The sequence below is a fragment of the Anopheles nili genome, chromosome 2 (assembly GCF_943737925.1).
Source record: "Anopheles nili chromosome 2, idAnoNiliSN_F5_01, whole genome shotgun sequence".
NCBI classification, from domain to species: domain Eukaryota; kingdom Metazoa; phylum Arthropoda; class Insecta; order Diptera; family Culicidae; genus Anopheles; species Anopheles nili.
In genome coordinates, this window is record NC_071291.1 from 16890474 (window position 1) to 16906030 (window position 15557).

General features: G+C 48.4%; 2 protein-coding genes across 2 annotated transcripts; both read right to left on the bottom strand.

Annotated features, from left to right (window-relative positions):
- Positions 1 to 706: 706 nt before the first annotated feature.
- LOC128730765 (uncharacterized) lies at positions 707 to 7587 on the bottom strand. The gene is made up of 5 exons (XM_053823844.1): positions 7245 to 7587; positions 3868 to 4229; positions 3308 to 3776; positions 2078 to 2303; positions 707 to 2011 (listed from the first exon to the last, which is right to left on the bottom strand). The coding sequence occupies exons 1-5, from the start codon at positions 7585 to 7587 to the stop codon at positions 1630 to 1632; spliced, it is 1782 nt and encodes a 593-aa protein (XP_053679819.1). The 3' UTR covers positions 707 to 1629.
- A 1155-nt stretch (positions 7588 to 8742) lies between these two features.
- LOC128730770 (E3 ubiquitin-protein ligase KCMF1-like) lies at positions 8743 to 15078 on the bottom strand. The gene is made up of 5 exons (XM_053823852.1): positions 14963 to 15078; positions 14253 to 14769; positions 13840 to 14109; positions 11434 to 11789; positions 8743 to 11363 (listed from the first exon to the last, which is right to left on the bottom strand). Exons 1-5 carry the CDS (start codon positions 15076 to 15078, stop codon positions 10787 to 10789), a joined length of 1836 nt encoding a protein of 611 aa, XP_053679827.1. The 3' UTR covers positions 8743 to 10786.
- Positions 15079 to 15557: the final 479 nt, after the last annotated feature.

Sequence of the window (15557 nt, forward strand, 5' to 3'; positions counted from 1 at the left end):
GAAGATCAAGAAATGATCACCCTAGCGATTAAGAGATAATTAATGCTACTGTTCTGGAAGTTTATGAGTAAGTTTTTTTTTAATTTGATTGCTAATACGAACGTATAAGGTAATTTTTTTTCTCAAGTTTCGACGAACTGCCAATCCGAGAATCTCAATTGTCCAAAGAATTTAAATATCGGAAATTCCTAATATTTTATCTACTATATCACTAGCACTACCGGCGCTCTAACTGTAATGCATCAACGGAACTATTCGTGAGCTCCCACTATCGCAGCGCCATTCCTTTTTGCTGTTTTAGAATCTTAGTCAAACATCTTGCCTCTCGCTGTATGATCGTAGTTTGTTTTGTTGTTGTTGCCCTTAGCTAGCAGCATACTCGGGTGTGCGTTAGAATCTTAAACCTACCGCCTGTGGTGGTCTGATATAGTGTCTTCAATTCGCTACTTAATTCATATTCCTATCTAAATTTCATTATTTCTTTTTCCTTTCGTTTTGTTTCTGGTTATAGAATCACAGCTGAATCAAATGATTTGCTCATTTATCTCTTCTACTATCCACTACATTGTTCTGCTTGCTTTTGCGCGATCGTTGTCTTGGTTTCAAGCATTAAGCTTAATTATCCTGCTACTGCGTAGCAATGTGCATGTAATGTGTGCACGCAGCACTATTTAGCTGCCTCTACTACCTAGGACTGTGTGGCGTATAGCATCACTACGTGCATGGCTACATGTTACATCGTCAACGCCAAAGGTATGCTCAAACATACACCAACGCAAACGTCAAAAGGACAGGCTAGAAAGAGCTGTTCTGAGAGGATATGATTTGTAATGAAGATCGGCTTCATACCGTAATTTGAATGGCATAACGCGCCGCTTTGAACACGCGATGCTTCTGAAGCTTCGCCAATAGTATCTAACCTAAGAGATTCTACGAGCTGGATGCTCATCACTTACATTGTCTTTCTTCTTGTCCTCGTCCACACTTTTTTCCATTCCTTTTCTCTCTCTTTCTCTATCCCTATCTCTCACACACGCGTGAATTAGATAACCCTCTACAAAGTACAATAAGTTGTTAAAAATTTAGTAAGGACGTTTTTTGTTGTTGAAGGCGAAGCTTAGCTAATTTCATTCGTTACTAATTTGCATATAATCGATTCGATGAGAGGAAGCGCATCAGCAGACTTAATGTTGCTTGTAAATAATATATCCTTCTAGCCCTTACGTCGTACTTTCGCCTTACATAGCAAACACGTTGCATTACTATCGACCAGGAACCGCTCCGCATAGGACGACAAGTGCATATTGCTGGTCTACATTATCTACATGAGATTCTAGGAGTATATATTGAAATGGCTGTGCGTTTCGAGCTGTGAACTCCTAGCGTGCAAACGGGACCGGCGAATATCTGCTCTCTTGTGTCATTGTGTCTACAGTCCTGCAGCACTCACAAATCGGTGGAGTATGCAAAAGGATGCATTTCTGCGGCAAAGAAAACACAAACCACTCTACCGTGGCTTAAGGTGGAGTGTTTACATTCCGCTCTGTCTCAATACCTTCACCAGATCGATATGAACTGGCGATATTGGCGGGGCCGTCGTCCGGATGGAACAGCGGCTTTTTTGCGACATCATTGACACTTTTTACGCTGTTGAAGCTTGAGCTTGCCGTCGGTGAAATTCTTCTCCGGTCCGTTGCACAACACGGAGCTGTTGGTGACGTAATCGAACGCGGTGCGGATTTCGCTCGGTTGCAGCTGATGCTGGGAGATCATGCCCCGCAGGGCGCAAAGGTCTTTGGTGTAGGAGTAAAAAAATAGAGGATGATGACGTCGCCGGATTTTGGCACGGTCCGCCACAATGCCCGTCAGGTACACGTCCTCCAGGTGGAAAATTGGCGTCGTGAGGCTCGCCCGATACAGTGCCTTGGCCACCTCGAAGTTCATGAGATAAGCCGTCCCGGAGAGATAGTTCGGGTACACATTTTTGTTATACATGTACGTCGGGGAGTACCTGCGAAGAATATAGTGTGTTACCATTAACTATCGTTTTGGCAAGCGCATTTGGGGCACTACGCACCATTTGCTGCTGGTGTCTACAATGGGCTTCGCCTCGCAGAACAAGAAACCCGTGAGCAGGTGTTTGCCCGCGACGAGACGATTCTTGGACGACTTGACCGCCACCGTATTGCTGTCGTAAAACGAGAGGGCCGCCTTGTACAGCGGGACCGTTCCGCCAAGCAGCACGTGCAACAAATTCGGCACGTTGACGAACGTGTCATCATCACATTTCATGATAAATTTTACTGCAACGAAAACAATGAAAGCAAAAGAGATGTCGCATATCGTTGCAAGGGCCGAAAAAGCAAGAAACCCCCCGGCGTAGCCTAAATCATGTGAAAGAGTACGCCATGTGCATAGGACTGTAAAGACGCTGTAATTCAAATTGCCATCATCCACCTACAAAGACCAACCGTTAGTGCCAGCTACCTCGGTGAACGCTTCCACCATTCGTTGCCATCTACGTTGCCTGCTGTTAGAATATAGAATAGAACAGAGCACAGAGAGAGCAGTACAAAACCATCCAGCCTTACAAGTTTTCCCCCGGTCGGGCTGTGTACCACCAACTGTTGGGCGAGATCGTTGAGCGTTTCCACCACGATGTACTTGCTGGTGGGTCGCTGTGGCGCTTGCTCCCGTTCCTTCAGCCACTCCAGAACCAGATCCGTGATGTTTGACTCCACAAAGAGGCCTTCGTCTTTGGGGACCTTCAGCTGGAAGCGGTCGATCACGCTGCCCTCTTTTTCTGCTCTCGCGACGACGAAGGACACCTCACTGTTCATTTTGTCTGCACCGAGGGCCCCACTCCTCTTCAGGTACTCCTCTCCGTGGACGTACACCATCAACTTGGCGTGAATATCACCGGTATAGTCAAGCGTTTCCAGCAGGAACTGCAGATACTGTTTGCGGGCCGTCGGTTCTGCATTTCGATTGTTGCCCGAGGACACCGCGGGAGTAGCTAAGGGTATAGGCAGCACCGGAAGCGATACACATCCTGTTAGTGACCAGGTACACACCACACCCGGTCCGTGTTCTCCTGCGGTTGCACCGCTACGTTTGTTGGCTCCATTCGTACCGCGGGACAGGAAAGCAAACCTCACACGTGCCACCATCGGAAGGATCGTACGCTCCACTCGAATCGTTTGAACTGATCAACTCTACAGCCTACCTAACCTATCAACGAAAGCCATGGCCCACACCCTTCGAGGCAAAAACTAATAAAGAGATCGAAGTACTCGATCGCACTCACCTTTACCATCACAGTTGTTGGTAACCCACTTCAGCATCATAACCGTTTTCAACGTCAGATTGTTATAACTATCGATAAAGCTCTCCTGTATGATATCACCGAACACTTCGCTCTCGTTCACGATTCGCAGCTGCAGCTCGTCGTCCACCGTGTCGGCTCCAACTCCGATGTTAAACGCCGGATCGACGTCCCCACCATTGGGGAACAGTGAAGACCGGAACGTCTTTGTGGTGGGCTGATCTGGCGCCGGTGCACCAATCGTCGGTGACGCCCCCGAACTTAGGCCATTGGGAGCACTTGGAACGCTCACGATGGTATCCTCGGGCGGGAATGCCGCACGTTGCTGCTGATGCACGTAGTCCGACTGTGATTGTCCAACCAGAAAGACGATCTTCACGTTAAAACTGCTACGCGCAGTTGTACTGTCGTTTCTAACGCTCTGGCTAGAATTCGTCCTCGTTTGTGCATCCTGCAAAGAGATATCAGTAAATCGCACAAAAGCGTGTTAACAACGAGGAACGCTCTGTTTGCCCACCCCCCCTCGAACACACTCCACTCACATTCCTCTCGGTGGCCTCGTCGTCCGCGACAGGCGACCATATGTAGTCCTTAAGCCTGCGTACAGTGTCATCCTTCGGGTCGAGATATTCGCCGGACAATCGAGCGTGCAACCGCGGGAACTGATCGTAGTTGAACTCCCGTACGTCTCCCCAGGTTTGGCGTATCGTTTGGCGGGCTTCGAAGTTAGCTGCCGAGGAGCAGACGACAATCAGCAGAAACACCTTTTCGCTGCCTTCCGTCAGACCGGCGCGTTCTTCGCTGAAGCACACGTTCGTTGGATCGATCAGTGTCGTGTTTTCGTACGGGAACACGTAGTCGATGGTTTGCCTGGACGTGTTTAAGCCCCAACCGGCGATAGTACCTACAGGAAGAGAGCAAAAAAGTCCCTGTTTAGTCCCTCACGGGTACGCGGCGGAGTTAACACAAATCGAACCAAAACGCCCCCGAGTCGGACCGAAAAATACGCTCCCAGCAAAATGCACGCCCATTTCGAGCACGAAAAAACCCAACCCCCAGCGGTTGGTTCCATTATGCTGCAGAAGAAGCTCGGGGAAACTTGCAACCCAATTTCTACCAACGCCAAACGGACACTGGCTCGGCGTTTCGCGCGCTAATAAAAATTAACTACCACAGGCAGGCCACAGACCCGCTCCGCCAGCAGTCCGTCGCTCAATTGAAAGGAGTGCGCCCCATTTCAGCCTCAAAAAGTCTGAAACCACTGCCCCGCGTGTTGTGGCCCCCGTGGCGGCAACAGCAACGGCGAAAGTGCAAAATCCCTGGCCTCCTGAACATCATCCCGTCCGTCGTCTGCGTTCCCGCGCGCCGATCTACTCCTTACCCACCCAGCACGGTTCAAAAATGCAAATGCCCGTGCAGTTGGCAGCCGAGCGACCCGATCCGATCCGTCCAAATGCGTCCCCAACTGATACGTCCCGCGTGAAGTGTGCCCCGTGCAGTCAATCACTGCCGCAGGCCGCTGGACCGGGACACCACGCGGCCATGTGCCATCTCGCTCCGACACTCCGAAGATCCGAGAAGCCTGGTTCAGCGTGTGCAATGGCGTGGCCAAGTGTGACCGCGCCTTCGATACAAACCAATTATCCTCCATCAGCAGCGGGTCGCTGTGTTGCTGCTGCGTGAAAAACTGTGTCCGTCAACGCGTTCCACCAACCCTCCCCCCTCCCCCACATGTTCTTCGCCTCACCCCCGCCATTGTCTCGCTCAACCCGTCGAAGTCGATTAAATTTATCGTGCCGGGAGCATCAGCCATTTGTTGCGATGCGTTGCAGCAACCTTGGGCCCGTTGCTGCGTGCCTCTCCGAGGGTGGGATGATGAAGGGATGGTTTCGCGTTCCGTTTTCGTGGCTGGCTACACAGTTGACCCCAACAAAGCGGCACACCAGGAGGGCCGGCCGGCTGCATCACCATATCACCGTGCAGCTGCAATATTTTTACGCCGCAGGCACCGGGCGACCCCAATCGCTGTATGGCCCTGTGCCCGCGGATTGGAGACGTCCGACTCTCCGGTCCGGTTCCTTACGTCCGGGTGGCGCCTCGTTCGTTCGCTCGTTGCGTCCTTTCAGCCTGCTACCGAGGGTGACGCCGATGGGGGGGCGGGCGGAACGGTTGAACAGGCGCATCAAATCAGTGGTGTGCGAAATGCTATCAATAAAATTAAAAAGTTTTAAATTGATTCCAATCAACACCGGACACCGGGCAAAAGATTGACCTCTTGCTCGAATGGATCCGCGAATGGGTGCATTGGTACAAGCCGGTGCGGCCACGCGTGCCAGCCTGATTTCGTGCGTATCCGTTACGCGATGGACGCACGCACGCACGCATAAACACCGGGTCCAGCGAGCACGCGCCCGCGCGCTCTTTAGCTTACGCACGTTTCCAAGACAAAGGCAAAAGAAAAATATATGTATAAAACATGAAACATAAGACGAAGCTGCACACATAAAACGCGTTGTTCCAGTTCGCGCTGGTGGATCCATTCATGCGTGCGGCATTTGGAAGAGACGAAGGAAACTGAACGACGACGGAGCAGGGCTGCTATTCATTGATAGACACGCGGGAGAGTGTATGATAATAGACGCGTCCTGGGCCCGGGACGTGCGCTGAGAAGAAGGAAAGAATGTGGCTGCGCGCGAGCCTAGAGATAGTGTGTGCGCTACTTCTTCAAGCCAATTGGCGTGTACTAATCGGGTGGTATCAATGATTTGATGGAACGCACTTTTATGAACGAATTGGCTTCAAATTCATTTGCTGGATGGCATTTTTCCTGGGCGGGCCAAAAATAACCCGCGGATCATAAACGAAGCAATCAGCGGATCGCTGCGGGAATTTTGACGGTGGGTTTTTTTTGTTTCTGAGAGCTTTGGCAACAAGCCCTATCAACGAATCTAAGTGGGCTGAATTTTAGGAACATATGCAACTGAATCGCAGGAAAAGCATGTTCAGATCAACAGCATTTAACATCCGAAATTGGTTGGTTTCGTGGATACGGATCTAATGTGCACTGTTTGCAGTTCAACTCAACCGTGATGGCCGTATCTAAGCCGGCTTTAGCGGGTCATACATGAAACACGCAAGCCCGGTTATGTACCCAACAACGAGGCTTTCCCCTGCATGCTCGTGCTAATTCGGAACCGACTCGTATTTCGCCAATTGAATCAATTGAAATTCGTTGAATTCAATTCGCCTTCTTTCTTCCAGCTTCACCGGTGCGATTGCTGATTTTCGTACCGTTTTGCCAGCCTTTCCTTCGCCGATCATCGTTTATCGACTTTGACACGTAGCGAACCAACCGTGCTCAAAATGGGACCCTCGGTGACCGAATAACGAATCGGACCGGGCATGACGAAACCCTCGAAACCCCCGATAGCGCATGGCGAATGAAGGTGTCGCAGGAGGAAGAATGGGAAATATTTGCATAATCAAATCTTGCAAATGTCAAACCGTCTAGCCAAAACACGACATCGCACCGGCCAGCCGAAATGTCCAATAGACGTGGGGGTAATGGCCAGCGATCGACCGGCGCGATCTTCGCCGGTAGGAGCAACAATCGCATTCTTGCTCCTTTTGGGGCGAGCTTCCACGACTGGGAACGGATGCTGGGCAATGTCAATGATTCTCTCAATCAATTTTCGAGGCCAAAGTAATATTTACGGCTACAGAGAACTGTGCTCGACGGAGCATAGCTAATTCGGAAGGCCGAAGGCATGGACCTGCGTTCGCCTAAGGATGTTCTAAATTTGCACCGCGGGCACGATGAACTTTGCGATTTTTCGATCATGTTCCAATCCGCTAACCGGGACCCACGTTCATCTCGGAGCAAGATGCTAACAATTACAAAAAAAGAAATGCTACTTACCAACACGGCCATGTTCGTTGCCGTAGGGAAAATTCCCCATCAGCAGCGTGAAAAGCACGCAGAATGCAATGATGGACAGAAATATTTTGTTCTTCGTTGATCCGCGGTTGTGTCGCTCTCCTCGCTCCGTCGGTGTGATATCGTACAGCCGTTCGTTCTTCCGGCACGATTCATCCAACAATGTGGTGTATTCGGTATCATTGCTAGCAGAACTGTTACTGCCACCGTCCATGTCTTGAAAACGGCGATAGACATCGACGTTGCCGTTGCCGGTGCTACCGATGTCCGCAATGCTGCCGAGCCGTTCGTTCCAATCCACTTGGACAATGCTTTGCGAGTACATTATGCTGCAAGATGTTATCACTCTTATTAGTACCAATGATCAGTTAACCATCCGCAGCCGGCTATCCGCACAGGCTGGCGGACAAGCGAGCTGGGTATCGTGCAATCATTAGAAAATGAACTACCTACCAGTCAGATGCAGATCAAAAGGAGCTGAAGAGTGCTTAAAGGAATGTTTAGCGTATGCATCAAATGCACAAAAACTGAAGCATACCGGTCGACGAGCAGTGCATGGATATTACTAAAAATAAGTTATGTACATTTCACCGATTCGCACCGCCTCTGCTAATAGGGAAGTAGGATGTGCACTTCTATGCAAGAGACTGAGGCACTTTGCTCACGACCATATTCGCTGTATGCCACTATGATGAGTTCCGTTTGGTATTACCACAGATGTAGTGGAGCTTAAATAAAATTAAAACTAAAATACTTATATTATTACTCGCTTGCAAAGCACTCCATAACAATCGAGCGCAAGCATTGACGTGCGTCTTGACATCGCTTTGACACTGCAATCATGTCAGACAACGTGATCGTTGGCGTTCAAATGTTCCTCTGTCAGGTTTTCATCATGCCGTTAAACACGATTACTCGTTAGTAATTCGAAACCCAACACGATTCTTTGCCCCAGATTTTAAAATGTTCAAAAAGATTGCTATTCAAAACTTGTCGTGATGATCTGGTCCAGAAGATTTCAGGTATATGCATTTCTTCAGCTTTCCAGATAGACCATCGAAGATACTTCAGCTTATTTTAACGGTTTGTACATTTTGCATAACGAACAAAGCAATGTAGAAACAAAAAAAGAATGTCCAAATGCCCTTATCTCGGATAGGAAACGAAGGATATAAATAAATTGCACAAACAGGCAATGTAGCTTCGCTACTTGGTAGACAAATTATCAAAGAGAAACGGTTTGTAAACTGATTTTAAAATGACGAACTTAAGTACGAAAGCAAAAATAGAAAAGGAAGTTTAGGTGAATAAATCCAACACAGAAATACTTGTAAAAATTGTAAGAATTTTTGCTTAACATCTTTACACATTTAATACCAGCTCCAGTGATGCATTACACAGGTGCAACTAGGTATACTTACCAGTGTAAATACTCGGCGATCATTAGTAATTCAGGATTTGCAGTTTTCTATGTCTTGCTTTATTTTCAACATTGAAATATTACTTGTTTTTTTTATAATTATCGATTGTTTTTAAAATTTAAATTTCTATACAAGCGCTAGATAAATATACTTTTTTTCAGAATCATGCTTGAATTCAGCTGGAAAATTATTGCCAAGTGATAAACTAAAAGGAGAGCAATGATTCATCGAATCAGTAAAACTTTTCAACCGAAACCATTAACAAGAGCATCTGTTCTGACTTTAGGCATGATGAGTAGAACTCAAAAAGGTAAAATAAACCAACTAGAAAAAACGAAGAAAAAAAATATAAATATACACGTTTTTTACGTTCCCAGCTATGCAGGCTGAACAAACTGAAGTTCTACATCCAAATGAAGCGTACAGAGGGCTTATGAATGAACTAAACAGAAAGGCAAAATAACCTAAGTAGTAACGTACGAAACGCAGTGTTATACCTAGCATAGATGTACACTCCTCACGCTCTGTCCATTCTTTCTTATTTTCTTTCGTTTTCTGATCTCCTTTCATGCATTATTACGGCTTGCTTTCGTAAGTGCACGGATACTAGAAAGTAGAGCAACTCTAACTGAATTTTAGGACATATCCAACAAACACGACTATGAATTTGCAATGGCGACACTATGACTTCTCTTTATGCGCTTACACCATATACTTAACTGCCATCACTTTTCACCTATGTCCAATTCATCATTTTCTTAGTTCTCCGTCATCTGTATGATTATTTACTAGCGCTAAGCTTATAGTATATCTCAGCTTGGCATGGTGCTCTGTTGGGTCGTACATTTTGCGCAGTGATTAATGATTTATCGGTCTTGGTAATATTCCTTCCGTAACTACGCATCATCACGAGTTACCGAAAACCGTACTCTTCATAACTCCAAATTTGTATACTAACATGGATCAATTGAAAAGCTCTACAACTGTAATAGACATTTTTCAGTTGAATTCCGCAAAATTCTTATGTGCGATGGATATATTTGTGACATTGCTGGTTGCGGTACAATCATGTGTCCAATCAAACTTTTTCGGCAGCCAATATGCTAACACATTAAATCAAGCGAAAGGTATAATGAATATGTCCATCACAATTCTTAATGGTTTCGAGTTGTTGTGAAATGATAAATATACAATTAAAAATATCAACCGATACATAGTTTGAATAGCACATAAAATAAGATTTGATGTCGGTAAAAACAGGAAAAATATCATTGCAGACTTTCACCGACAAAACATGCAACCGCCATCGATTAGCATAGCGGCGAATCAACAACCTGGAAGAATTTTCTAGTAGCTTTTCCTGTTATGGTGGCCTTCCAGTACTGAGAAGATGAAAATGAGATGCAGATGTTAGTTGTACAGAGGACCACGAATGTCAATACCGGCTGTCCATTCCATCTCACACCATCCCAACAAATGCACGCACTCAAACACTTTGCGTTGCGGCATAGAATTGCGACCAAACCCTCCGGCGTGGTGCGATTCTTTCCTCACTCGTTCTCTCAAGGGGGGTTGTGTTATGCATGTGATTCCATTCCTTATTACAAGATAGCTATATTTAGTTAATGTGTTCATTTTGTGGCATCATTTCCCTATGTATGAATCCGGGTTCCAAAGGAAGAGTTGTATACTTTTCTTTCCACTTAACGTAACGCGGTGCTTGCTAATTTGCTTGCTTCGAATTTTAAATCTTTCTATCTGCTTTGTTTGTTTGATGATCACACATAATAATTTTACGTTTCGCGTTTGCAACCGTTTTGTTTTGCTTTGCTTTTTTCACAAACCTGTAGGTGAGACAAGGCCTTCCGTGCTCCTACGAACCTTTGTTGCCTCTCCTAACTATGCTTCATAATTTATATTCCTGCTTGCAGCCGTGCGGGAGCATCCGATTTCCTATCATCCCTTTCCTCACATTCCATGGATTTAGAGACAAATAGATAATGTGGTTTGTGTGGCTACTGCTACTACTGTTTCTGTTCATGCTGCTTCTGCTGCTGCTGCTAAAGTTTGCTAAATAACTTATACCATTTCACCGACCAAACACTACCTGGAGTCGGGCACGTGGTGTTGCTGTCTCGAGGACACCGACGTGGAAGTGTTCGACGAGTTCGCTTGCTTCAGTTCACGGGCTTTGGCCGTATTGCCACCGCCACCGGATGGGGGAGTTTGGCGGGACGTTCTGCGATCCATTGGGCCACCACCACCACCGCCTCCAGCGGTACCACCCATGCCGGGTTTCGCAGAGCTTCCACCCCGCCCTTTGCCGGATGCACCATGCAATTGCCCGCGCTGTCCCAACGGGACCTGCTGCGCCATCATATTAGGCGAATCCTCGTTGGTTCCATTAGCAGAGTCGGCACCTAGCTTAAAACTATCACAATTTCCATCCTCTTTCCCGTAGTTACTGTTTGTAGCACCAACACCGCCTGCGTCCTGCTGCTCGCCTGTCTCCCCCTCGTCGGCAGCCGGCCTCTTTACACTACTGTTAACGGTACTGCAGTTATTCCCGACGCCTAAATTCAATGAACTCAACTCATCGGACAGCTCTTCGTCGGCGTTTTTGTTAAACGGCTGAACGTTCGCAATGGTTGATAACATTAAAGCTTGAACAAACTGTGATCTGCAAGCGGAAAGACAAGCTATCGTGAGATTCGGCGATTCGGCGTATCGTATGACGCGACGGACGTTACCTGTCAGCTCTATCCCGCCCGAGCTGTGCCTGCTCAGCGTCATCCATGGTGGGCACCATGAAGCGAGCCATCAGAAACTGCGACTGCTGCGAGTTTGAACCAGACCCGGAGGCACTTCCGACGGAACCCGGCACATTGCACACCCCAACACCGGTAGACACCATTGGCAACGAGGAGGAGGTTGCGATCGGTCCATCGCGACCACCGGCATTCAGTGTGATGATTGTGTGGTTCGGATTTGCTGCTGTCGCCGCTCCAACCGCGTTATTGTTGACACCGGTTGCATTCGGGGCAGAGGACACAACGGCCGGTTGCTGCTGTCGTCGTGGTAGTCGCTCCAGTTGTTGACGGGCGGCCTTGAAAGAAAAATCGAAGCTTTTAACAAACGTCGCACCACCTTGGGGTATCTCCACGAACTGTTGAGAGACATTCGGAGGAGAATTCTTTTCTGCATCTGCAGATGACTGTGAGTTGATCGCTCTAATACTGTTCTAATGCTATAACCATGCCTCCCCGGAGAGCCTATGAAAATGAGGTTCAACCTGGTTTTGGTTCTGTTTTTTTTCTTCTTTGACCGTACAGAAACGACGTAAACGAGGTCTCACCAGCACTAGCATTCGTCTACAATTGTTGACGGATCCTAGCAACGCGTAATCAAGCTTAGAAAGCTCGATACATGTCATCCAATGCTTCCAATATAGTTCTAAATTTAGGAGAATTTAGCGAAACATTTTTGATGTACCAATTCATGCCGACAGGTTGAGCATGGGTATATAGACTAGCAGAATCGATAATGTGGACGGAAGCAAAATGTTCAGTATATACTGCAAATGTATAACGCAAAGCAAAACTAAATACATTCATAACTATAAAATATAACGCTCCATGAAGCAGTTACTCCTGAATCACGGATCCAGTAGTTTGCTCTACCGGAGCTATCAATTACCGTGACATACAAGCTGGCATACAAAATGAGGAAGGTGTAACAAAAAAAGGCTACTTCGAGAAACAAGGCCCAAGGATGCCGCCAAAAGTGCACTAAGATCGTTTCGTACGTCGTTCCCATTGCTTTTGACCGCACATCACTGGTGTCGCGCCATAGTGCAGTTACACGAGCACAAGAAAACAAACAGGACAACGGATGAACACAGTATTATCGATGGCATCGGATGGACGGACGATTTAGTTCAGAAAGTGGCTCACTCCCGTACGTGGGATGGCAAAAGGAGCGGAAGGAGCAATTTTGAGCGTCGAAGACTGATGTCGAGTGTATGAAAATACTAAACAAAATCACCACTACTAGCTATAGATGGGTAGTAGTCGTAGCGACGAGACTCACTAAATGCACTGTATGATAGCAACGGGAGTATTGTGAGAAAAAACTACCAAAAAAGCAATCGAAGGAGTCGCTGGAAGGTGTGCTCCCGGTACACCTCGGCGTGCTCTACTGCCACCGGAATGCATTTGGAGAAGTTGTACGGAAAGGGGATGTATCTCGCAAGCGCTCTTCCTTTGTTTGGTGACCGCGAAACTATCCGTACGAAAGAAAATCGCCACTACTTCTCTCTCGCTCTCTCCGATCAGCGCTGGCTCTATTTTGAATTTTGCTCCTTCTGCGACGACTCGTATCACTTTCCTTCGTTAACACATCACAAACTGCTGCTGCTGCTAACTCTCACGTCACAGGGAAGGCTCGCAACCCCGTGCAATCTTTACAAGGCAGGCTGTGCTGTGAAAAGCGAGCCTTAAAGCCAGGCGGGGAAGGTTTCAACCAAGCAACTAACAGCGCTTTTCCCGCATTTCCATGCACCACACACAATCGATCCCTCTCTCTCTCTCTCTCTTTCTCCCGGGACAGGGACGAGTTCGGTCGTTTATGCGAGGTCCACAAACCTACAACCACCGAAATGTTTGCGCGCTCGGATCGCTTTGGCAAGTTTTCGAATAGCTTAATGCATCAAATCGCACGGAACGACCCGACCCCCGACCGTCCAAGCTGGCGTTGGTGGATTCGACGCAACGAGCGCCCGTACCACGGTTCGCACCAATACCAACCACGGTGCGAACGTTCTGCGGGTTGTGTAATTTTTTGGGGGTGCGCGATTGCGGCCAATATTCGGCCACTTTGCGCATGAGTTTAAATTTAATACCAAAGCGCTCCTTCCGACTCCTCCGACCGACGAAGCCGACAAAAGCGGAAGGTGAGCAACGGTGATCCTCGCGTACACCATCCATTTTGGTTTGTTTGTTTGATCCTCCCCCGTCATTGGTCTTCCTTCGCTAGCGCTAACTTCCGCCCATCCGAAACAGCTGAGCTGTGTTTACATCAGCAGCAGCAGTCGAGTAGTTTTCGACGCTCAACTCAACTCGCATCTGCTCCGATGGCCATCTCGGCCGCTCACTTACAGTGACTTGCTGCCGCTCGAGCTGAATCTGCATCTGCAGTTGCTGCAGCTGCGACGGCTGGGGTGCTCCACTTCGGCGAACGTTGGACAACTGCTGCAACAGTTCCGCGATGGGGTCGACCGATTCCCGGCCCGATGGTGACAGTGTCGACAGGCCACCGCCCGATGAGCTGAAGTGCATGTTGGATCGTCTCGATCGTGGGCCACCGAGGGCACGGCCCGAGTGTGGCATCCTCCGGACTCCTCCATGACGAATCGCCGATGGCTCGTCGTACACGCCGCGCCGGTCAACATTATCTTTGGTTAAGGAATCAATCACACTGCAGCTAAAAAAGGAGAACAAAAACAAAATCGAAATCCAGCCTCGCCAAGCAAGACCGCCGCAAGCGGGGAGAAAGCATTTGAAAAGGATATCAGAAACGAGATGAGGTCACGGGAACCACTCCGGTGCTCCAGACTGAGGTGCCGGGCGAAGTCGTCCGTTACGAAGTTGGGTTCGCCACCGGGTAGAGCCGCACAGACGGGACACACGACCTCGAGCCCGGCGTCCGTGTGTTCCGCGCTGACGTGTTCCAGCAGGGCCGAATCGCTCAGCCCCATTCGCTTGCAGAACGGACAGGTGAAGGACTGCGGCTGGTCCGCCGGTAGCACCTCGCCTCCATAGTACAGCTCGAAGTCCGATTGCGTTAATATGCACTGCATCGGGTGGTCGGTGGAGTGTCGCGTGGTGGTCGCTCCCTCTTCGTAGCAGGTCGCACACAGATCGTAATCATAGCAAATCAGACACTTGTACCGTCTTCCGCGAAAGTTACTTTTCAAGCACGAATCACAGCTGACCCCTGTATGGCGCGGTAAGAGAAGAAAATGCCCATTAATGCGTCTCTCGAGCGTTCCTTTTTTACGTCGATGATTCCGATCACGCCGTGCTTGGCTTAGGGAATGGGAGGAGGGGGGGATAGACGGTTGTTGTTACTATTGCTTTTTTCTTCCATCGGCAGGGACCTTGTTGCCCCGCTCGGTAGTGAACCCAACGGTGCGATGTGTTTATTTTACAGCGTTTGCGTGTCACGGGTGTGGTGCGATGATGTTGTGCCAGGCACATCGATTCGGACACCAACGCGAACCAGAACAACGGTAGGGTAGTGGCCACCCCACCCATGGTGAGGGAAAATCCGCTATATTTAGCACAAAGAGTACAACTCTTCGTTTCGCTCATTACGGCTGCCATCGGATTAGCCATCTCTCGGCCGCTCGGCTACGGTACGGGAGATGCCGGATCACCGGGAGTCCCCTTGTGCCATTGTGTCGTCCAGTGCTGGGTTGCGGAAGGCCACCTGGTCCTGGTACGTACAATGCGGTGGCCGCCAAATGTCATTCCGCTAAAACGTCGCCATTTCTGTGGCGCCCTTAACACACTCATGTGCCCATGTTGTGCACTCACTCACCCAAGCAACCTTTGGGGACTTTGGCAGCACAAAAACAAATGGGATGGAAGGAGCACAACAATAAAAAAAACAACAAACTTACACCGAAGGAGAAAAAAAAGCAGTAGTACTACCGAATATCCTCATAACAGTGTCGCCCCCTCTCTGTGCCATTCCCGTACACCGGTCCCACCAGTGTGGAGAATCTAGAGCACATCTACTATTTGGCTTTCTACACCCGCTTCCGGTGAGCTCGCACCGGAGCCACAATATGTTATTGAGCGAGGTTTTCCAC

Coding starts and splice junctions, on each gene's coding strand:
- LOC128730765 (XM_053823844.1), bottom strand. CDS start 7,587: ATGTACTCGCAAAGCATTGTCCAAGTGGATTGGAACGAACGGCTCGGC. Junction 2,304..3,307: donor CAACAACTGTGATGGTAAAG/GTGAGTGCGATC, acceptor TTTTCGTTGCAG/TAAAATTTATCATGAAATGT. Junction 2,012..2,077: donor GTAGACACCAGCAGCAAATG/GTGCGTAGTGCC, acceptor TATTCTTCGCAG/GTACTCCCCGACGTACATGT.
- LOC128730770 (XM_053823852.1), bottom strand. CDS start 15,078: ATGGCTAATCCGATGGCAGCCGTAATGAGCGAAACGAAGAGTTGTACT. Junction 14,770..14,962: donor ACTACCCTACCGTTGTTCTG/GTTCGCGTTGGT, acceptor CCATTCCCTAAG/CCAAGCACGGCGTGATCGGA. Junction 11,364..11,433: donor GGGCGGGATAGAGCTGACAG/GTAACGTCCGTC, acceptor TTCCGCTTGCAG/ATCACAGTTTGTTCAAGCTT.